The sequence below is a fragment of the Crotalus tigris genome, unplaced genomic scaffold, assembly GCF_016545835.1.
Source record: "Crotalus tigris isolate CLP2741 ecotype Arizona unplaced genomic scaffold, ASM1654583v1 scf7180000017774.6281472, whole genome shotgun sequence".
Lineage (NCBI taxonomy): Eukaryota > Metazoa > Chordata > Lepidosauria > Squamata > Viperidae > Crotalus > Crotalus tigris.
The window spans coordinates 6,064,025-6,088,722 of record NW_024096625.1 but is presented as its reverse complement, the minus strand read 5'-3'; the positions used below and the strand labels follow the sequence as shown (position 1 = coordinate 6,088,722).

Genomic DNA, 24,698 nt, shown 5'->3' with positions numbered 1-24,698 from the left:
TAGATGTATACTGTGTAAAATGTAGTTTTAGATGAAAGAATCAGTAGTATTGTTTTTTATTGTATTAGTATATGTGTATTTCTACTTGGGCTATTTTAATATGTAAAATAAAGCTATATAATTGTTTGAATTAATCAGCAGAATGAGGCAGAATAGCAATCTGACCAATAACTCTATCAGTCCCTTATGAATTGACTAGTCAAAGGATCTATGTTCTGCTGATGGAATTAAGCAGCAGCCTTTGGTGTGTTTTTTTCTGCTGACTTCTACTGGACATTAGCATGTTCTATTGGTCTACAGAAGCTTTCATGCTTTCTCAGATGTAAACTACATTTGGAAACACTGGGTTTTATTTATTTATTTTATTCAAATTACATCAGTTATGGGGAGGGGGGGATGCTGCTAAGTGGAATCAGAGCAAGCAAATAGAGTGGAAACAACCATTTTCTTCCCTGTCAATGCTTGAAGAACATCTAGAAAATAATGAATTTTTTCCCTCTCTATGCTTGCTCAGATCCCATTAACATCTCCCCATTGAGTGTTGTAATTTGCATTCTAAAGCAGATGCATATGTTTAATCCATGTATTTTGGCCCTAGCTCTGACCTCACTCCAATTAATGGGGTTACAACTCCCATCAATTATGCATTGTTTGGGAATTCCAAATGTAGCATGGCTTTTACAGCTGAACTGATGAGAAATTCTTTTTTTAAAAAAAGTTTCTGCGAAATCTTGTGACTAAACATTTGAGGTTGATGCCAATGTCATCTGTTGACCTTTGATTAAACATATTATTTATCAATGTCAATATGCCCCTCATTGCTTTCCACAACTAATATTCTTTGGAGTTTATATTTGGGGGAAGATGACTTAGAGATGCTAGATAAATAGATAGATAGATAGATAGATAGATAGATAGATAGATAGACAGACAGACAGACAGACAGACAGACAGACAGACAGACAGAGTAAGATAAGATGACATTTGAATCCCGTAATTCTCAGAAGAATGGCTAATGATTATATAGATTATATATGATAGTCTACTAGTCTAATGGGAGTATCAAATTAAGAACCTTGCCTGATTTCCAAAATGGTGCCTATGAACCAAGGTCTGAATGATAATAACTGCCACAATATCTTGGCCCTGGATATGAACACAGAGGGGTATCTATTGTGTAGTTTTGTACTTAGTCAATTCAATATTTTTACCTCCAATTTAAAATGTATTTTATATTTTTACTTTCAGCCACAGTTATATGACTCCATTTGCTATTTTATGGCATATGCCCATGCTAGTGTGAATGAGATAAGCACGAAATTTCAATTAAATGAGAAGAGATACAATTATACAACCCCTAAGAGCTTTCTAGAGCAAATAATGCTCTTCAAGAATCTTCTAGAAAAGAAAATTCAGAAAATTTTTCAACATAAGGAACACCTTATAAATGGCATTCAGAAGCTGAAAACAACTGCTTTTCAGGTATGTCTATGGATAATAAATAGTATTTTTGCTGTTTATTTGGAGTTATAGTTTTATAATTATTCAGAAGTATTTAAAACCAGAATTATCTTTAGATCCAATGTTAAAAAACTGTTTCAGAAATGAAAATGTTTTTTGCTTAATGTAATATATAGGTCATCTAACTCCATCCCAGCTCTGGCCAACATGCAAAATAAATAATTAATAATAGATACAGAGATTGTACAAAATGAATATCCAGAGACAGAATGACCATACTGCCAAACAAATAACCCAAAAGATCTACCAAGTGCTTAATCTGGAGAAAGATTCAGGTTTTAAGTGTCATTTACATATGATCAAAGACATAGACATGGGGGGGGGCATCATTCCAGAAGGCAAAAATTAGGATAGAGAAGACCTGTTTCTTGTGTCCCAAGGGACTTAAGGGATTAATAATCAATGAACCAAAGCGTGCCATTTCTGAAATAGCCACTTAAAAAACTAGATCTTATGTTATGAAGGTTTTACAGGCAGTAACCAGCATCTTGAATTGTTCCTAAAAACCCAATGAAAAAATATCTACAACATCTCTATCTGTGTTTATTTGGAAACTATTTAATCAATACAAGGATGGGAGTAGAGTAGAGTAGAGTAGAGTAGAGTAGACTAGAGTAGAGTAGAGTAGAGTAGAGTAGAGTAGAATAGAATAGAATAGAATAGAATAGAAACTTTATTGTCACTTTAAATTTACATAATCAGCATACATTAAAATGAAATTTCATTGCATTCGTCTCTCAAAAAATACCATTATGCATACACATACATACACACACCATATATGACATAGAGAAACAACACAGTCTAGTTCGAATGTATCCATATACTATGAATTTACAAGACAGATGGCATAAGAAACAAAACTGTTACAGAATCTACTAGTTCTGCTATAAATACTTTGAAACCCCCTCCCAGAAGGGAGCAACAGAAATAGACCATGAACTGGGTGTGTGGGGTCTCTAACAATGCTTTGAGCTCTAAGCACATAGCACTTATAAACAGTATAATGGGAATAATGGGAAGCGAGCTTCCTATAATCTCAGCTGCCCTTACCACTGTCTGTGTAGACTTTCTGTTTGAAGCTACCCCCAAACCAAGCAGTGATGCAATTTGTTAAAACACTCTCAATTGTGCCTCTGTAAAAAGTGGCCAGGACAGAAGGACAAAGATGTGCTGTCCTCATCTGACACAAGAAATGAAAATGCTGGTTTGCACGCTTCACTAAAGATAATGTATGAAGAGACCAAGTCAGATTGTTAGTTATTTGCACCCACAGGTATTTCATACTACTGACCACCCCTGACCACAGCTGCAGCCTTGATACAAAGTGGAGTATGACTATGCCAACTCTTTCTAAAATCAGCAATGATCTCCTTTGTTTACTAAACTGATAGTCTAAATCAGTGGTGATGAACCTACGGCACATGTGCCAGAGGCAGCACCTAGAGCCTTCTTTATGGGCAAGCACGCATGCACACAGTTGCCCTAGCCCCACCTCCCCTCGTGGCCCCATTCTCACCAGCAGCACCCCCGGAAGAGAGTCACCCCTGGAGCGGCCCGCGTGGAGCAGCGCAGCCAAAGACATGGCAGCTGAGCATCAGGGACAAGACTCCGCCCTCATGCCCCATTGTATGCAGATGATGCTGTGGGGTGCAGGCAGAGGGCGTGGCCACCATGGTACTGCAGGGCTGCCTGGGCAATCTGCAGCGGGCTGTGGAAGCAGTAGGTGACCCTGTAGGTGGGCAGGGTGGGGGTGGGCAGGGCATGGAATGGGGGGCGGTTTTGGGGCACTCGATGTCTAAAAGGTTTGCCATCACTGGTCTAAATAATGTTTAGATTATAACTTTCACAAATAAATGTGCTTGCCTGTTAACTAGCCTGGTTAAAGCTGATTAGGTTTGCTCCAGTAATATTTGCAGAATAGCAACCACTTTTAGAATGTACAATGAAGATATTGAAGTTGAGTGTATCTCCATCTCTTACCATTGATTATCAACAATAAAGGAACTAGCAGTCAGGAAATGTGCTGAAGACTAGCATATATGATATTTGATAAAATAGCAATGAAATCTTGGGGAGTGAGTGGTTATATATACCCATGTGTACTATTTTTTCTTCACTGGATTCATAATTTCAAGCTAGTAATTATACGAACAGGAATCTATGGAATATAACAAAATATAAAAAAGAAATGTTTATTTTCAATTTCTAAAACAGCAGACAAACACATTTATGCTGCTTAGACAGTGGTGGGAATCAAATATGTGAACAACCGGTTCTCTGTGTGGATGCTTCTTCCGGAAGTCCATTCTGGGCCTGGGCAACAAAAAATTAGCTACCGGTTCTGCTGAACTGGTGCGAACTGGCTGAATCCCATCACTGCTTAGATATATGTACAGGTAGTCCTCAACTTACAACAGTTTGTTTAGTGACCATTCAAAGTTATACTGGCATTGAAAAAAGTTGACTTATGATCATTTTTCAGACTAAGGACTGTTGCAGCATCCCCAGGGTCACATGATTTACATTTGGATGCCTGCCAACTGGTTCATATTTATGATGGTTGCAGGGTCCCAGATCTTATGACCACTTTTTGTGAGCTCCTGACAAGCAAAATCAATGAGGAAGCCAGATTCACTTAACAATCTACTAACTTAACAACTGCAGTAATTTGATTAACAAATGTGGTAAGAAAAATCATAAAATGTGGCAAAACTCACAAATTTCTCACTTAGCAATATAAATTTTGGGCTCTGGTGTGATTGTTAAGTTGAGGACTACTTCTATAGGTAACATGAACAGGAAAAGAACAGGTGTCCTATAATAGCCATTTTCAAACCAGCTAAGGAGGAGAGTTCAAATTTGATTCCTGCTCTGAATGCAGGAAGCAATCAATAGTTCTTCTTAGCCTGCTGCTTCAAGAATGAGCATTTCAATGTCTTATCTACACTGTCTGAACCTTGAATAGTGAATTCATAGGCATGCTTGGATTGCTTCCTGAAGTTCTGATCTGGATGGTCTAGTGTTTTTGGGTGTGTTATCTGAAGCCTAATGTTTGGTAACCACATTTTAAAAAACTGCCTATGCTGAATTTTTTTCCTTCAAACAAATGCCTTTGCTGTTCTGCCTTAGGTAGAAGACTTAAAATACAAACTTGCTTCTCAAGAAGCAGAACTGCAATTGAGAAATCAAGATGCTGAAGCTTTGATTACTAAGATAGGGCTTCAGACTGAGAAAGTGAGCAAGGAAAAGGCCACTGCTGATGCAGAGGAGCAAAAGGTCAGTATAATTCCACAATTTAGTCATGTTGAGCTATATTTAACACAGAATAAATCTTTGTAGGTGAACAATTTTGAACACCTATCTCTCCAGGGAGCATAAAATCTAAAGAATTATTATACTTACTCATGTTTCAGCATTTCACACCATGATTACCACTTGACCTTTCTTTACATTATGCATTTTTCCAACCTTTTAGTTCTTTTAATGATATGAAAGAACAATAAGTATGAAGCTCATTCAAGCATATAATGGATGGGGATCTTGAGAATCAGACTAGTATGCAATACATGAAAGGTCAAAGAGTCATCTCTGAGCACTTTAGTTTTTTTTATTTTTTTAGTTCAATTGAACAGTTCAATTGTTCTTGAAGTTCATTCCGTTGACTTGCATCTTCATTTTCAAATTTTGCATTTCATGATATATTTGCTGAGGTTCCAAATTCATTGTTCAGATCCTTCATCCTTCTGCATATTCAATTCATCTTGCTTAAAAAAATAAGTTATTTTTAGCTTTATTAATCAATTCTATTTTAACCCCAAAACTATATATAAATTGAAAGCACATTTACAAGCTAACCTATTTTTTTAGGTGTACCATTGTTTGCTAACAAATAGCTATTTTCACACAGGATTCCAGAAATTTTTGGATCATTATGAATGAAAGAGCATGAAGCTTGTTAATTCTTGCTTTAATCTGTTCTACTATTTCAGTCACTAATAAATTAGAAATGATTTCTTTACAACAGATGGGTTAAAATGTTCAGGAAGGCAAGGATTGTAGTAGCCAGGGTCACAGGCATGTTCATATTAATACACTCATTAATATACATATACATATTCCTCCATATTTTAGAATAATAATAACTTTATTGTCCTTTTGAATGTACACTAATCGGCATACATTAAAATGAAATTTCATTGCATTCAGCTTTCAAAGGGTTACCACTTCCGATATACACTACATAATTATGACAAAAATAAATAAATAAATACATTTATGCATATATCCACATATATTATGTGACACAGAGAAACAACAGTCTAGTTTGGGTTATGTATACATGTGCATGGCAAGAAAAATGAATCTTGTGAGTTTACTAGATGAATGGCATAGGGAACAAAACTATTACAGAATCAGGTAGTCCTGCTATAAATACTTTGAAACCTCCTCCCAGAGGGGAGCAACAGAAACAGATGTGTGGGGTCTCTAACAATGCTTTGAGCTCTAAGCACATAGCGCTTATAAGCAGCATCCTGAATACCAGGGAGCGAGCTTCCTATGATCTTCTCAACTGTCCTTACCATTCTCTGTATGGACTTTCTATCTGAGACACTGTTGCCACCAAACCAGACAGTGATACAGTTTGTTAAAATGCTTTCAATCGTCTGTCTCTGTAAAAAGTGCCCAGGACAGAATGAAAAAGATGTGCTCTCCTCATCCAATGCAGGAAATGCAGATGCTGGTTCGCATGCTTTACTGAAAATGACATGTGAAGAGACCAACTCAGATTGTTAGTTACCTGCACCCCCAGGTACTTAATACTGTTGACCACCTCTACAGCTGCATCCTTGGTACTGAGTGGAATATGCCTATGCCAGCTTGTTCTGAAATCTACAATGATTTCCTTTGTTTTATCAACATTTAGAACCAGGTTATTTTTATTGCACCTGTCCACCAGAGCCTTCACCTCTTCCCTATAAGCATCTTCACCGTCATCCTGGATAAGACCCACCACTGCCATGTCATCAGCATATTTCACAATATGATTTCTGGCAGATTTGGCACAGCAGTCATGGGTCATCAAAGTAAATAGTAGCAGACTCAGGACACAGCCCTGTGGAGAACCCGTACTCAAGGAGATGGAATTGGAAACTTTCTTTCCAGCTTGCATAATCTGGGGCATATCAATAAAGAAATCAAGTATCCAATTACATAAAGGAGTCATTAAAACCTAATAGGCCCAGTTTGTTCACCAGATGCTGAGGGATGCTTGTGTTGAATGTTCAACTAAAATCCACAAACAGCATTCGCACATGAGTATTCTTCCCTTCCAGGTGTGCCAAGCTAAGATGAAGCACACAGGAAAGTGCATCTTCTATAGAGCAGTTCTTCTGATAGGTAAACTGTAATGAGTCAAATGCAGGGGGAAGGCAAGAAACCATGTAGTCCTTTACCAATCAGTTGCACATGAGTATTCTTCCCCTCCAGGTGCGCCAAGCTAAGATGAAGCACACAGGAAAGTGCATCTTCTACAGAGTGATTCTTCCGATAGGCAAACTGCAATCGAACTGTAATTTTTGTTCATATACTAGGGTTGTTTTCTGTTCCTTGACGGCCAATTGCCAATATTTTCTGAAAAGGACTATGGCTTGGTAAATTGTGGATTGAGTTAAATAGCATGCAAAGAAGGGCAAATTGGAACTGGCTTAGTGTCAGACCTTTGGTAACTGCCTAAATAAAAAGCCCCCCCACCTCCATGCCTGAATTTCCCAGAATTCTTTTTAGCCAAATTTACAGAGATGAATGATTTACAGTATAAAACTTACAGCAAGTAAATTATTTTTCAGTTTAGTTCCAACATTAAGCTTATATTTTCTGAGTCTTTATGGTGTATCAGACTGAAATAGGCTCTCCCTATTATATTTATAATAGGGAAATCTAAAGTTGATTGTTTTGAATTTTTGTCAGTATGAATACCAACTCTAAGATCTAAGATATTGTTCTTGCCATATTTCTGTCCTTTTTGTATCCTATCCTATTAATTCTTCTCCATTCTTCTTTTTTCTTTGCCAGTGATTCAATTCAGATTAGAAGTTTGAGGCTGCCAAACTAGATGATAGGGGCAGTTTAGTTAGTTTCTTGTTCTTAATGAGAACAAGAAACTTAATGAGAACAAGAAATTTTGAGGTAGATAATGGTCCCCATGGGCTAAACTCTAAACCAGTAGTACTAAAACTAGACAACTGTGGAAAACTCTGTTACTTTACAACACCAGGTCCCCTATCACCAGATTGTTCTGATGATTTTAGGAATGTTAGGGGATGCTACTAGAATATTTCCAAATACTTCATTAAGTAATTAGACTCAATTCATGATGTGATTAACATGAGATAATTACCATGCTGGGACAGTTTGCAAGAGTGAGAATATTTTTCATGAGTCTAACAAGTAGCTCAACATATTTTATTTCATCTTTTAGTTTTTCTAAAATATGTTTATAAATTGAGTTTGAATTGATTATATCTTTCTATATAACTTTAATTTGAAGCTGCTTTAAAAATGTGCTGATTAGTTTACACAGATTAACCTGCATGTTTTAAACCAATGTAGAAAATATTATAAAACAGACACATATTTTTGACTGTGGATCCATAAATATTTTTGTTATGTCCTGAGCCTGTGAAAGCAGGCTCGGGGCATTGCAACGGTCCCGGGCAGGTGCAAGCTGCCCGGGACCAGATTGGCTGTCGCCAGTACTCGCACGCATGCGCGAGTGCAAGCACGCCAAATGTTGCAGTTTGGCCCAGGAATCGCCTATAAAAAGGGCAGGGAGATTTGGGCGTTGTCGGCGTCTTGTAACCAGTATGCTGAACAGAAATAAAGAGGTTCCTGAGAACTACAACTGCTTCTCGTGTCATTGCCATTTCGCGAAGGACTTAACACTGGCAACGAAGGTGGGATTGCCTTACATCGACTGAAGACAGGTGTAAGCTTACCCTAGAGTCCTGAGCAGTAGGAACGGCATCAACTCAGCAGCTGCCCGCCAATCCAGCGAACATCGGGGGTAAGCTGGCAGATAGACCCTTCCTTTTCTACAAAAATGGCAAAAGTTGGAAGACTTTCAGAATTCGACGTCTCGCATCCAGAAAGATGGGAGTCCTACGTAGCCAGGGTGGAAAACTATCTTAAAGTCAATCAAGTAAGAGAAGATAGTTTAAAAGCCGCCACCCTGCTGTGCGTTTGCGGTCAAGACGCATTCGAAATCGGTGAAAACATAGCAGCACCTGTACCTCTAGAATCTGTTAACTACACAGATCTCAAAAAACTACTAAAGGAACACTTCCAGCCCAAGTTGTCCGTCATCGCTTGGCGCCACACCTTCAAACAGAGGGATCAGCGACCCAGAGAATCAGCCAAAGAATACATTGCTGCACTGAGAAAAGCGGCTAAACACTGCGAGTTCAAGGATCTAGAAGAACGGCTGAGAGACAGATTTGTATGCGGACTGAGGCATAGAGAATTGCAGCAGAGGCTTTTCGCTAAAGAAGACTTATCATTCCAAGATGCCTTGAGAGAGGTTACTGCAGAAGAGGCAGCGGGCGGTGCCATCAAGAACATGAGGCCGATCAGAAGCACTCCAGAAACTGTGTCCGTGCACCAGGAAGGAGTCCAAAGGAACCCAGAGGAGGATCCTGACGATGAAGTAGACCGTCTCTACCCCACGAAAGAAGGGAAACAGAAGGAAAGCTCTTCAGCTTTCCCCAAGTGCCTCGGTTGTGGAGGTCGCCATAAGAGGACCGACTGTAGATTCCACTCCGCTATCTGTAGGGCATGCAGAAAACAGGGACACATTGCAGCTGTGTGTCTGGGCCATCCGAAGGTACAACCTCAGGAAGAATTGCGCCTGAAAGGTACCAGGGTCCCCAGCCAAAACAGGGTGGGTTTCTGTGCTTCGCGAAGAAGCATTTATAGGACAGGCACATACAAGCCCATTAAGAAAAAGCTGTCACTTAAAGTGAAGCTACAAGGGGTTCCATTGGCTATGAAACTGGATACGGAGTCTGCACTTTCAATCATTTCCATGCACACGTTTAGGAAGATTTGTTCTGGCAGTGGATTTCAGGCCAAGCTGAGGCCTTCCGACATTGGGTTAACAGACTTTCAAAACTCCAGAGTGTGTGTTAAGGGGGAGGCCACCCTTAACGTACAGTATAAGGATTTTGAAGGTCCACTAGATGTAATAGTAGTAGGGGGTGAGCGAACGAGTCTCATAGGACTCGATTGGTTTGAGGCCTTGGGAATACACGTCACAGGGCTCAATAGCTTGCAAACAGTAGACCTACAAGAAGTCTGCAAAGAATTTGCAGATGTTTTCAGCCCACAGCTGGGCACATACAAAGGACCCCCTGTGTCACTGAAATTAGACCCAACTGTCACCCCTATTAGAATTAAAGCAAGAAGGGTTCCTTTTGCCTTGAAAGGTAAAATTGACACCGAATTGGACAAATTGATTCAGCAAGGAGTTTTGGAACCTGTCGACTCCAGTCCTTGGGAGACCCCCATTGTCACGCCTCTTAAGGCAAATGGGGACATTCGCATCTGTGCAGATTACAAATGCACTCTGAATAAGGCATTGCAGCAACGTGCCTATCCTGTTCCCGTGGTCAGTCATATTCTGGCCTCCCTCAAGGGGGGACGTGTTTTTGCAAAGCTTGACCTAGCTCAGGCGTATCAACAGTTGCCTGTTGATGATGATGCTGCTGTAGCTCAAACCATTGTGACCCACAGGGGGGCATTCAAGGTAAAGAGGTTACAATTTGGAGTAAATGTTGCTCTTGGAATTTTCCAAAGCATAATGGAAAACATACTACGGGGTATACCAGGGGTTTGCCCCTATTTTGATGATGTCTTAATTGCTGGAGACTCTACACACAACTTAGCTGAGAGATTAAGGGCTGTCCTGCTGAGGTTCAGGAAGACGGGCCTCAAACTTAAGAAGGACAAATATAAAATTGGGGTACCTTCTACAGATTTTCTGGGATTCAAAATTGATGCTACCGGGATTCACCCTGCTGAATCCAAATTGAAAGCTATTATGCATGCTCCTAGGCCAAAGTCCAAGGCCGAACTACAGGCCTTTCTGGGCCTTCTGAACTTTTACAACTCCTTCCTTCCAAACAAGGCTAGTGTAGCCGAGCCTCTTCATAGGCTCCTGGACAAACAGGCAGTGTGGCAGTGGTCACAAAAACACGAAGCAAGTTTCAATGAGGTTAAGGCCTTACTCACTTCTAACAGTGTGCTTGCACATTTCAATGAATCCCTTCCTGTGTGCATCGCTTGTGATGCTTCTCCTTATGGGGTGGGAGCTGTACTAAGCCACCTCAGACCGGATGGAACTCAGGTTCCTGTTGCATATTACTCCAGAACCTTGTCTTCAGCGGAGCGAAATTATGCTCAAATTGACAGGGAGGCTTTAGCTGTTGTTGCTGGAATCAAAAAGTTCCATGATTTCCTATATGGCAGGCATTTCACGGTCTTCACTGACCATAAGCCTTTGTTGGGGCTGTTTACCACACATAAACAAACTCCCCAAATCATCTCTCCCAGAATGCTGAGATGGTCTATCTTTCTGTCTGCCTACGATTTTTCCTTATTTCACAAACCTGGGAAAGAAATGGGCCACGCTGACGGCCTCAGTAGATTACCCCTGCCAGTAATAGAAGCTGACCCTGCACCAACAATCAATATCCTCTCCATTCAGGCCTTGCCTGAGTCCCCTTTAGATGCCAGGGATGTGGCGCTGAATCAGCCACAGATCTCACACTTTCTCGTGTCCTATCTTGGGTTTTATCTGGATGGCCAGAGAGCTGTCCAGGCACTGAGTTTCAGAGTTTCTGGTCCAAAAGGAACGAGTTATCCACTTTCCAGGGTTGTCTGCTTTGGGGGAGCAGAGTTGTCATTCCTGCCTCAATGAGGACTAGGGTCTTAGGTTCCCTCCACGAGGGTCATTCTGGCATTGTACGTATGAAGGCGCTTGCGCGCAGCCATTTGTGGTGGCCTGGATTAGACAGAGACATTGAGGCTAAGGTGCATGCATGCCACCTTTTTCAGCGCTCTCACCCTGAAATGCCCCAAGCTCCTGTACATAGATGGGAGGAAACACAGTCTCCATGGTCTAGGGTGCACATTGACTACGCTGGGCCATTTCAGGGTCAATTCTTCTTGGTCCTGGTTGACAGCCATTCAAAATGGCTTGAGGTTGTACCTGTCTCCTCCACCATCACTGCAAAGACTATTCAAGTACTGAGGGGGATTTTTGCTGCACACGGGCTTCCTGATGTCCTCGTATCTGACAATGGCCCTCAATTCACTTCTTCCGAATTCCAAGCTTTCTTACAGGCCAACATGATTCGTCATGCCACCTCTGCGCCTTTCCACCCGTCCACCAACGGTATGGCTGAACGCATGGTTCGCATCACCAAGAACGCTTTGAAGAAAATTACCTATGGAGACTGGCATCACAGGTTGGCTGACTTCCTCCTTTCTTATCGCACTACACCTTCCACTTCTACCGGGAGGAGCCCAGCTGAACTTCGTTGGGGGCGCAAACTGACCACCAAGCTTGACCGGTTGCACCCGGACAGACTACCTTCCACAATCACATACCCCAGGGCACCTAGACAACTGCTTGTGGGTGCCCTGGTTTGGACTTGTAACTACGGGCCTGGTCATTCATGGGTCCCTGCCACTGTGTCCAGGGTCACAGGTCCTTTATCCTACGAGGTTTCCCTGGACGACGGTCGTGTCCTGCGACACATCGACCAGCTCCGCACTAGACGGGACCTTCCCACTGAGACTCCTGGTTCTTTTCCAGGGGGGGGGACCCCTTTGGGCAAAGGGAAGAGTGCGGGCTGCCGCCTATCATTAACGAGGGAACTACAGACAGCTCATTCCGAGATTCTGCGAGTGCTCCAAACAGGAATTCATCGAGCCCAACTAGAACTCAGGCACCAGTGCCTACTCCAGCCAGGGAGTCACCCCGGGGGCATAATCACTACTCACCTGCATCACTCAGTACTCCAGTCAGGGAGGATATCCAGGAGCGTCCAAACAACCCACACCCTGCAAGAGAGCTAGCACACATTCCGTCTAGTTGGCCCAAAATTGCCCCTCTCCCTAGAAGGGGGAAAGCACACAGGGAGGTGGTCGAGGAACCGAATCCCGACTACAACACCTCTGGCACTACTCAGGGGACAACTGAGTTTTGGGACAGTACTGAAACCCCAGCAAGCCCGGGTACAGAACGGGAACACGGGGAAATACAACCTCTTGAGAGGTCTAGGACAGACCTGGGAGGTTCTACAGAGTTGCCCAATAGTGACAGTCACTTAAGAGGGCCAGAGAGCCTGCAGCCAGGCAGGACAAACAGGTCAAACAGAGAAAGAAGCCCTGGCCTGACGAGCCCGGTGGGCAAGCAAGCAGGCCAGGCATTGGAGCACAATCCTTGGGGATCACCAGGGCCTAGCAAGGGGGACAAGCATACATCACCCCTCAGTCAAAGGGTACTTGGAAGGTACCCAGAAGTCAGGAGGTCACAGAGAGCTAAAAGATCTCCTAAGTATTTAGAAGATTTTGTAACCCTACTGGCAAAACAGAGTTAACAGAGAGTATTCCTGTACACATAGGAAATAGAATACTGGGAAACAATAGAAGCAAAAGGGATAATTGGTACAAAGCTAGTATGGGTACCACACTCGTATTGGGTTGTATATTATTATTTGTATGATCATAGTCCTAGCCGGGGGGGAAGGGGTATTATGTCCTGAGCCTGTGAAAGCAGGCTCGGGGCATTGCAACGGTCCCGGGCAGGTGCAAGCTGCCCGGGACCAGACTGGCTGTCGCCAGCACTCGCGCGCATGTGCGAGTGCAAGCGTGCCAAATGTTGCAGTTTGGCCCGGGAATCGCCTATAAAAAGGGCAGGGAGATTTGGGAGTTGTCGGCGTCTTGTAACCAGTATGCTGAACAGAAATAAAGAGGTTCCTGAGAACTACAACTGCTTCTCGTGTCATTGCCATTTCGCGAAGGACTTAACAATCTTCATGTTATATAATTTAGTAGCACTGGGTATGTTTTCTCTTCATTTTATAAAATATGCCTAGGCATCTTTAGACAGTTCATAGGTACTGTGTGGCCCTTGACTGACAGAAATCAGTCCTTTCTTCCTTGGTTAATTCAATAATTTCTTGCTACTGTGCTGAGAAAGTGAAAACTGGTATATTTTCAACTTTCAGTATCAAGGGCAAATCAGTTGCTTTGTGCCATAACTATTTTTTCAGCCAATCACACTAAGGCACACCAAGGAGATACACCAGGAATTATACACTGAATGGAGACAAATGTGGGAATCTGGATCCAGGAGCAACTGCTTTCAAGTAGAACTCTTCCTGCATTTATCATATTTTGAAAAGTATATTTGAAGATGGGCAGCTTCAAGATATAGATAGTCCTTGACTTACAACCACAATTGACCCTAAAACCTCTAAGTGAGACATTTGTTAAATGAATTTTGCCCCATTTTATGCCCTTTCTTGCCACAGTTGTTAAATGACTCACTGCAGTTGTTTAGTTAGTAACACAGTTGTTAAATGAATCTGGCTTCCCCATTGACTTTGCTTGTCAAAAGGTTGGAAAAAAGGGATCACATGACCCCGGAACACTTCAACCATCATAAATATGAGATGTCTGAATTTGGATCACATGATCATGAGGATGTTGCAATAGTCTTAAGTGTGAAAAATGGTCATAAGTCACTTTTTTCAGTGCTATTGTAACTTTGAATGGTCACTAAATGAACTGTTGTAAGTCGAGGACTACCTGTACAGTATTTTCATTTAAAATAGCATTCCAGCTTGATTCCTTCCAGATGAATGAAATACAAATTCATGAATTCCCAGAACTTCACACTCGCATGAGCATTGAGTATCTTAACTGGAAATCCTACATATATAGTCCTATTATTTAAGAGAGCATTAGTTTGGAAAAGTCTTCTTTAAATATTCCAAAGACAATTTATAGTGTTTTAGATAAAATTTGAACAAAAAAAAATGTAGAATTTCTTAATCCAATCTTTCAGTAATGCATATCATTTTTGTATTGTCTAACCACTTAATGAAAGAGTCATCATAGTCAAAGACGAGATCTCAGTTTGTATTTCTTCTACAAATAAATTAATTTTGAACCTCCATCAGAAAAATAAAAGAGTTATTTACAGTCAAAAATCATTACTACTTCAAATTAATAACTACCATATTAACGCAACTCTCAGTTTATAATTCAATATCACGTTGATATTTTCTTTCTCAAAAATCATAAATAATTTTAAGCTATACTGAGAGGGACTTAGTGCAATATATAAATAAGAAAATTTAAGGATAATATTGAAACTCTTTAAGGAATTTCATTTTTTCTTCATCCCTGCAATTTCCAGCCATTTTCCTTTCCTAAAATAAGGGTATGCAATCTACAGCTTCCAAGCCATATGCAATCCACAACCTGAAATTTGATGGTGTAGTCCCAAATTTGGACTGTAGTTCCAAAAAAAAGAAATATATATTCAACCAACCCTCAGTCACTGAGGTCTCTTGCCTCATGATTCTGCAGAGTACACTCTTGTTTTCCCTAAGAATGAAATGCATCTTGGTGATTCACCCCAAAGAATTTTCTGTAGTACTGGTGTATTTGCCCAACACAGAGAGAAAGAGCAACTCAACAACCATTCTCAGGCAGGGCCTTTGGCCCTTATGCAGAAGAAAGTTGTGAATCTCTCTTCTGAAGAAGAAAATGTATGTCAACTTCTCTTTGATAACCATTCAGACATTATAGGATTAGCAAATTGTTTTTTTCTTCTCCACAGCATGCGGAACATTCACATTCACAGTCATAAATAATAATGCTATTCTCCACACAACATACACACAACTCTCATTTAAATGTAGTAGCTTAATCAATTCCAGCCACAGTGTTACAAGTTCTGTTACTTGTAAAACAAAATGTTGCTTACTATTTCAGACTAATATGAATCATATTTACTCAGCATAAGTTTTATTGGCATTTACTGTATTTTCAAGTTATGAAGTCTTACAGAATATTCAGTTAAAACTAAGCATCTGTGTTGCTATAGGTGGCTGCAATTCAAGCAGAGGTATCTCGGAGGCAGAAGGAATGTGAAGATGATTTGATGAAAGCTGAACCTGCTTTGGTAGATGCTACTGCAGCTTTAAATACCCTTAATAAGGTAAATATCAAAGCATTGCATGATTATTTTTGCTGAGTGATAAATTGGTGATTTATTTTAACAAAACTCTTTTAATTTTGGGAATTATCATATAAAACATTGTTATTCACATCATCATCATGACACCTTTCTTATTGGAGATCAAGATAGGCTTGTTAAGTCTGGTGCTCGGTGAGGCATGGATGAGGCAGCAGGTGAATAAACAACTCTTTATTAAAGGTTTAAACAGAAGCCTGGATAACTGCCACTCCACTCCTATTTATACACTCAGCAATTAGGTGACGGCCAATAGGATTCAAGTATTAGTTCCCACCTTAACACAAGATAATTAGCATGTAGACAGCAAGTCTGGATCTTAACTGACAGAATCTTATGATTGTTTTTTCAACATTTCCAAGTAATTCACAGCAATACATTACACCCCTTCTCCCTAGATAGTTCATAAGGATATTTGTTGAACATATTCCCTTAAATACGTTGCTGGCCTTCTTGCCCATTCCAAATGCCTCGGAACTGCTGGAGGCCTCCGGTCTATCAGCTCACCTGCCAGGCTTGGAAGATGTGGGCTATGAGACCCATTCATCACGGATAGAATTGAGTCTCTGGGGCTGGTCTGTCCAGGTAGACCCGAGCCAGTGTCCACAGGTGAAACAGAGTCCACTAGTCCAGAAAATGGAGCCGTCTGCTGGCATTGCCCATTGGTTGCAGCATCGGTGGTTGGGACTGACTCACCAGACGCTTGAGTCTCATCCCTTAGTCGGAGAGCTCTGCCATCGCTGGCATAATCTGATGCAGTACTGCAATCGTGCTGCTCCCAAGTTTGACTGTCACTAGAGTTATGAGTTATTGGCTGGGTTGCTAACCTCTGCAGCAGTCGGTCAATGTGCCTGCGTAGCATGCGACTGTCTTCCAGGACCATTTTGTACGAAAGTGGCCCAGTCACCTTACAAACCACAGCTACCACCCATAATGCCCCTTGCCCATAGTTCCTCGCCCAGACCGGGTTGTCAACTTGCAAGTGCCATGGTGGCTTTCGCTGTGTTGCTTGTGAGGCAACTCTATCTGGATGTAAGCGATCCAGCTTTGTGATCAAGCACCCGCCCCATCTTAATTCTGCTGGTCTTCTGCCCGTGGAAGTGCATGGGGTTGTGCGTTGGCAGAGTAGGAAATCTGCCAGTCTGTGTTGCCAGTTACCAGTTACTATCCTCTTCAAGGATTCTTTAGTTGTTTGAACCATGTGCTCCGCTTGGCCATTTGAGGCCAGGTGAAAAGGGGCTGATGTGGCATGTCTGATCATATTAGCCCTTAAGAAGGACTGAAATTCTGAAGCAGTAAATTGAGCCCCATTGTCTGAGACAATCACATCAGGTAACCCGTGTGTGGCAAAGATTCTGCGCAGCTCCTGGATGGTCCTGGCAGTAGTCATAGTGGGGACCTCTAACCACTTGGAGTGACTGTCTACCACAATGAGGAAGAGTTGTCCCTGGAAAAATCCTGCATAATAGATGTGGATCCTGGACCAGGGGGCATGTGTGGTTTCCCATTGGTGGACTGGGGCCATGGGGCATCTCTGGCCTAGATTGCTGGCAAATGTGGCAGCTGTGTACCTGAACCTCAATATCTTTGTGCAGCCCAGGCCACCAATGGTAGCTTTGCGTGCGTGCCTTCATCCGAACTATTCCCGGATGTCCCTCATGCAGAGACTCCAAGACTCTAGTCCAGGGCTTACCAACCTTTTCACCCATTGTACCACTTTTAGGATATGGCAATATCCGAGCACCACCAGTCACCTAGCAAGGTGTCAAAAACTTGATGACCAAAAAAAAGGAAAAAAGTGATAAAGTACAGGTAGTCCTCGACTTACAACAGTTCGCTTAGTGACTGTTTGAAGTTACAATGGCACTGAAAAAAGTGCCCCCCAAGGCTCAGCTGAGCAAGATACCTGCCTGCCTGCCCGGCGGTGCTCTTATTCCCCTCCCCCACTACCACTTTTCTAGGATGGTCATATACCACTTGCCAGGTGCCAATGTACCACAGGTGGTACCCGTACCACTGGTTGAAAAGCCCTGCTCTAGTCCTCAGTGATTTGGGACTACCACCCAACTACCCCACAAGACGCACACCCTGTGAGCTGACAACTCATCCTTCCTCCTACTGAAACTCTGAAAGTTAGTCCTGGGACTATTTTCCGCCCATCTTGTGAGTACGCAGTATCTGAAGCTGTCTCGGCAGCCACATCCCTTGCATTAAGGGGAGACTCAGGCAGGTCCTGAATAGTCAGGATACGTGTGGCTGGAGTGAGGTTGGGCTCTAACTGCGGCAGGGGCAGTATGCTAAGGCTGTCTGCATGGCCCATTTCCCTACCTGGTTTATGAATCAAACTGAAATTATATGCTGACAGGAATATTGACCACCTCAACCTCCTAGGAGATATGATCTGGGTGTTTGCTTGTTCGTTGTGAACAACCCCAGGATTGGCCTACCATACAAATAGCCATGAAACTTCTTGATCCCCACCACTATGGCCATGGCCTCTTTATCTATTTGAGCGTAATTATGTTCTGCAGAGGACAAGGTCTTTGAGTAATAGGCTATTGGAATTTGCCTTCCGTCAGCAATTAAATGACTCAGCACAGCTCCAACTTCATATGGTGATGTATCACAAGCAATGCAGACAGGCAGCTTTTCGTTAAAATGCATCAAAATTGAGTTTTGTGCATGTTTGTCCAAGACCCTGTGTAACGGATCTGCCACTACGGCCTTGTGGGGTAGGAAGGCGTGATAAAAATTGAGCAGTCCTAGAAACACTTGGAGCTCCCCCTTTGATTTTGGACTGGGGGCCTGCTGAATTGCTTTGAGCTTGGATTCAGCAGGATGAATGCCTTGGGCATCTATACAGAAACCGAGGAACTCAGTTGAAGCTACCCCAATCTTACATTTTTTCCGCTTCAGCTTCAGCCCTGCTTCGCGGAAGAGCTGAAGGACGGCCTTGAGCCATTCTGGCAATTTTTCAACTGATTCCCCAGCTATGAGGACATCATTGAAATATGGGCACATACCTGGAATACCCTTGAGTGTGCGCTCCATCACTCCCTGGTAAAGGCCCAGGGTAACACTGACCCCGAATTGTAGGTGCTTAACCTTGAAATCTCCTCTGTGAGTAACTATGGTTTGAACTTCTGCTGTGGCATCATCCACCAGCAGTTGCTGATAGGCTTGAGCCAAATCTAACTTGGCAAAGATGCAACCTACCTGTAGTGCACTAAAATGTGGCTGACTACAGGCACCGGATATACATGTTGTTGGAGTGCTCTATTGATAGTGCACATGTAATCTGCACATATTCGTACCTCTCCATTGGCCTTAAGTGGTGTAACTCTGGGGGTTTCCCATTGACTGCTATCAACTGGCCGCAGGATCCTTGCTGCACCAGCTTGTCCAGCTCTGCATTGATCTTATGCTTGAGGGCGAAGGGCACTCTACGTGACTTGATTCTTATTGGAGTTATGGCAGGATCAAGCCAAAGGGCTATGAAAGGACCTTTATATTTCTCTAAGTGAGGGCTAAAACATCAGCAAACTCCCGGCTGACTGCTGCTAAGTCCACTGCTTGAGTGCTGTTTATTCCAGCTACATTCATTCCCAATGCATCAAACCAAACAAGCCCAATGAGGCTTGTGCGGTTGCCCTCAACTACTACAACTTCCAGGGGGCCCTCAAATACTTGAATTGCACCCTGTGTGTAGCTTCTCCCTTGACAGTTACTCGAGAGTTTTGGAAATCCGTTAAAACAAGGTTCGATGGCTTGAGCTTAACTCTTTTGCTGCTGCGACTGCAAATGTGTTTCAAAGTCCCCTGGGAAATTATAGATAATGTGGACCCCATGTGTAGTTCCATGTTGCATGGAACTCCCTGCAGCTTGACTCTGAGCCGCAGTTTTTCCTTAAAAGGGCATTGGACACCTGTTCTAAGTACGCTCTTCCTAGTGGCGCAATAGCTCATCCTGTATTGTCCTGGGGCCCTGCTACCTTTCCGGGGAAACTCTTCTGGTGGACTCTCTCTCCGATGACCTGACAGACTGCAGTGATGTGACCTTGTTTGCCACATGCCCGGCATGTTGCTGTGCAGAACCAGCAGTCTGTGCATTTGTGTCAGCCTCCACACCCCGCATATTGAGAAAAGGGCACTACCTTGTCAACTGGCATTGTGGCCTTCTTTCTGGTGGCTGCTACAACCAATTGATCTCTTAATCTGATTTGGAGTCTTTGGCCCTCTCAGCGCCTTCCTGGTGGACAGCCTATGCAGGGAAGGTTTCTGGAGAGCCATAAGGCCTTGACGCTCCCCCCAGTGACTTCTTCGGCTATGATCTCTCTTAGGGGATCTTGAAATGAAATAGTCTCTCTAGCGTACAATTTCTGTTGGAGATCCGCACACTAAGCGGTCTTGCAGTCTCTCTTCAAGATCTTTAAACTTGCACAGTCAGGCCACTCGATGAGGGGCAGCAATGAATTCAGCAGCCGATTCGCTCGATCGTTGGTCTCTTTTTTCGAAGGCATGTCTCCAGGCAATGACTGATAGCTTCGGCTCAAAGTGTTCTTTGAGCATTTTCTTAAGTTCAGAATAAACAACAGATTCAAGAGGCACTGGAGCTATTAAATTTTTGGCAATCTCAAATGTCGCCTGGCCACAAACACATAGCAGCGTTGCAGCCTTCAAGCCATCTTCACGAACTTGGTTGACTCTTAAGTAATTCTCAACTCTCACGACGTACGAGCTCCATCTCTCTGGATGTGCGATGTCAAATTCTGAGAGTTTCCTGAGTTTGGCCATGGTGAGTTGTTTTTGGTTTTGGCCTTGCAATGCCTTGTGCTGCCTAGGCTTCTTCTAATCTCCCAGGAATGGTTCCTTGGGAGTTCTCTTCCTCCAGCATTTTTGTACTGACACGAATGAGAGGGAGGACGCGGCCCCAACCAAGGCGTCATTGCTTGGCTTATCCCTTAGTGACTCAGCTCTTCGAGTTTGGCAGCACATCCCACCTTTGTCGCCACTGTTAAGTTTGGTGCTCGGTGAGGCATCGACAAGGCAGCAAGTGAACAAACATCTCTTTATTAAAGGTTTAAACAGAAGCCTGGCTAATGCTCCACCCCTGTTTATACACTCAGCAACTAGGAGGCGGCCAATAGGATTCAAGTATTAGTTCCCGCTTTAACACAAGATAATTAGCATATAGACAGCAAGTCTGGCTTTTAACTGACAGTCTTATAACCATTTTTTCAACATCTCCAAGTAATTCACAGCAATGCATTACACCCTTATTCTGTCCTGACACTACAAACCTGTAACACAGATTAAGCTGATATTGGTCCAAAGAGCACGGAGTGTACTTAATGGTTAGATAGAGACTTGAAGCTGGTTATCCCAATTATACTCTAATTTTAATAAAAGTTTTCTGTTCAGGTATGTGAATAGGTATCTTTTTTATGGTTTCACTTTACTTACCTAAATTCCCCTTACTACTGGAAAAAGTTAGTCCACCATATTACTTAAAAGTTGCATTTTATTTTTGAAATAATTATGTCTGGTCTTTTGTTTTCAGGTGAACCTTTCTGAATTGAAAGCTTTCCCTAATCCACCAGTTGCAGTGACCAATGTCATAGCTGCAGTCATGGTCCTTTTGGCAAATAAAGGAAAAGTACCAAGAGATCGAACTTGGAAAGCTGCTAAACTTTTCATGGGAAAGGTATTTGCAATATTGGCATTTGCTAAAATATATTTTTCATATTTTTTCAGGGATGGAACTTGTTCATTAAAAACAAAAATTCCAAGAAACTCTAATAAAAAGAGACCTTTGAAAGGCAGCTTAAAAGCCTTCTCCTTTCCACTCTAGCAAAAATTGCTATCAATATCCTGAAGAACAGTACTGATGTATGAATAGATGACTAAGTGCCTTTGAGGTTTCCAATGCACCACCATCATTGTAGCTCATTGTGAAGATCCTTTTCCTTTTAGTCGCAGAAGATTGCTTGCAGAATCTAGTTTTGAAAAACGTGAACTAGTTATTTGACATTATTTTTTTTAAAAAAATTAATACTTTAAATGATATCCTATATATCATTTCTTATTTAAATATTCTGTGATCCTAAGTCCTCTTTTATAACAGGCCTGCAGAGCCTGAAAATGGGAATTGATTAATTAAAAATCATTGCAGGTTACAAAAGAATCATAAGCACACTGTCCAGCTGTTGATGCTAGTGTGTGGTAGGACCACAAGAGCCAATGGCCGCTGTGAGGCTTGGAGGTGTTTAGCAATGTTTCCTTTGGAGCATTATTTACTATTTTAAAAATATAGAAAGTTTGCACATAATAATAATATTTTTTTTTATTTTGCGGTCACAGACCAAAATGCAAGTGCAACAAAAGAAAACACAAGAAAAATATAATCACAAACAATTAACACCAGAAGCCTTGGCTAAAGGGAATTACAACATTCTCCTCTAATTGTTACAGCTCTTAAAAGAAATTTAGAAACCTGACAAGTAATATAGGAGAAGCCATCCCCTAGATAATATAAGACCAAATTACTAACCTTAGAACCAGAGGGATCAATTCCAAGGAGAGACAATAATTTAATTCTGACTGTATTGTACATAGGGCAGAATGATAAGACATGCTCCATAGTTTCACCTTCAGCTCTATCACAGGGGCATAGTCTCTCACTAAACAGGAGCCTCTTGAATCACCCATTGAGTAGTGCTGAGGGCAAGACATTGAAAAAGGCTAGGGAAAAGACTCTTCTGTACATGGGGATGGTTAGAAATATGAAGACATCCTCAATCCATAATTATTAGAATGGCTGAAGATCAAAGGGGAGCAGATGTTGTTGGCTCTGGCTCTTAAGTATTACAAATATATGTCCACAAGCCATTGGACTACCCTAAACTGGGCTTCCTTGAGACCATAATCTCCCAGAGCATCCCCCATAAAACCTAGCAAGTGGAGTTTCTTCGTCAGCTCTCTCTCCCAACGAGAAGTATGAGAGTCAACAAGAACCAGGGAGAGGTAGCTACCAGGGACTGCTGAAAAGAGCACCCGAAACCACCATTTAAAGGTGTTAATCCACACCATGCATTCGACTGAACAAATGCCCAGTTCCAGGTACATCCAACACAGGGAGGAAGACCCAGAAGTTTCCTAAGAAAAACAGCCTGGGTTCTTTCAATACAATCCTTGAAGCCTCGTATCCATATGGGAATTTCATAAAGAGTTTGGGCCAGGATTTTGGCTTTATATATATGCAGAGCAGAAGGAGTAAACTGGCCTCCTTGGGTAAAAAAGAATCTTATAATCTGCTGATGGCTACAGGAGGCCGAATTCAGCACCTGGGTTCGATGTTTAGTCCAGGCACCAGTATTCTGAAATTGAATACCTAAATACTTAAAATGGAAAGTTTGCACATAGGTTATGCACACTCATTCTATATCTGTTTACAGATAGTATTTAGTTTAATGACAAATAACAATAGTAGGATGAAGATTTTTGTCAGCAGTTATCATTGGTAATTTCCCAAGTAGATCAGGAGTATTTTTTTAAAAAAGCATTTTTGAACTGGTTTAAGCAAAGCATATGTAAAAAAAATAGCAATTTCTGTTTTCTTTTTTAAAAAAAATCTAAAAATCTTTCCACATAAGAAACATGAAGCAAAAAAGATTTATATTAGTATTGGGGGAAAGGCTTAACTCAGTTTTTCCATTATTAGGAACTACTTCTAGATTGAAGATAAGCTTCAAATATGTTATATAACCCAATGTTTCATATATATTTATTTTGTTATTTTCTAGGCACTCTTATTTGTTTGGATTTTAAAAAAAATTAAACTGTGGAATCAGCTTTTGAAGTTGCAGTGTTGTTTAATGATAACAGGTTAGGTGCCTTAATTGCTACCTTCCAGGTTGATGAATTCTTACAAGCCTTAATTAACTACGATAAAGAACATATCCCAGAGAATTGTTTGAAAGTGTTGAAGGAACATTATTTGAAAGATTCTGAATTCAGTCCAAATCTCGTGCGTACCAAATCATTTGCAGCGGCTGGTCTTTGTGCCTGGGTTATCAACATAGTAAAATTCTATGAGGTATACCTTTTGATTTAACTGAGCCTACAGTATAATGTTTAAATGTGCTATAATTCATAGTAGAAATATTGCCAGCAGAGATAAAATAATATATTGTATACACATTATTAAAGATGCATACTGAATTTATTATTATCATTAGTTACTATTGTTATAACATAGATACTTATTTGCCTGAAAAGAATATACTTCCAAATTAAAGTATAGATAGTGCACAGAAAAAAGTAAAAGTGGACAGAAAACAAAAAATAGATAACAATGCAGTGCCCAATGTTTTCCATATTGTCAGCCTTATGATGACCCATGAATAAATGTTTGTGTGTGGTATGTGTGTGATATATATTTGTATATGTGAATACAAGGGATTAATCTTCAAAAGCATCTGACATTTCAGATCTTCTTCCCATTCTTGGTTTTTAGGGACAGAGTAAGTATGTTTGACTATCAAGTGAAGATGGTATCCATTTTAAATTACAATGTAGTAGAAGCATCCTGAAATGCATAGTTTCAGATCTTTTGATTTAAAGCCCATCATCCTAAGGCTGTTGAATTGACTAAAGTAGTGGTCTTCTTCCATTAAGGATGCTTCTTTTCAGCAAACTAATATGATTACTCCTTCTTTTCCGTACAACATCCTATTCTTCCATCAAAATGGGTCTGAATTATTATTTCCTCCTGACAGGAGGAGGAAGAATTGCTACCTTTCACTTTGATGATGGGAAAATATGATCTAGCCTCATCTGATGGTTAA

At 41.5% G+C, this 24,698-nt stretch overlaps 1 protein-coding gene across 2 annotated transcripts in view; it reads left to right on the top strand.

Annotated features, from left to right (window-relative positions):
- The window catches only part of DNAH11 (dynein axonemal heavy chain 11), a 220,978-nt gene that overhangs the window by 110,776 nt on the left and 85,504 nt on the right, over positions 1 to 24,698 (top strand). For both annotated transcript variants that reach the window (XM_039342134.1, XM_039342133.1), the window contains exons 56-60: positions 1,249 to 1,482; positions 4,654 to 4,800; positions 15,704 to 15,817; positions 21,413 to 21,556; positions 23,765 to 23,947. In XM_039342134.1, coding sequence (XP_039198068.1) covers positions 1,249 to 1,482; positions 4,654 to 4,800; positions 15,704 to 15,817; positions 21,413 to 21,556; positions 23,765 to 23,947 — 822 coding nt within the window. The remainder of the gene's footprint in view (positions 1 to 1,248; positions 1,483 to 4,653; positions 4,801 to 15,703; positions 15,818 to 21,412; positions 21,557 to 23,764; positions 23,948 to 24,698) is intronic.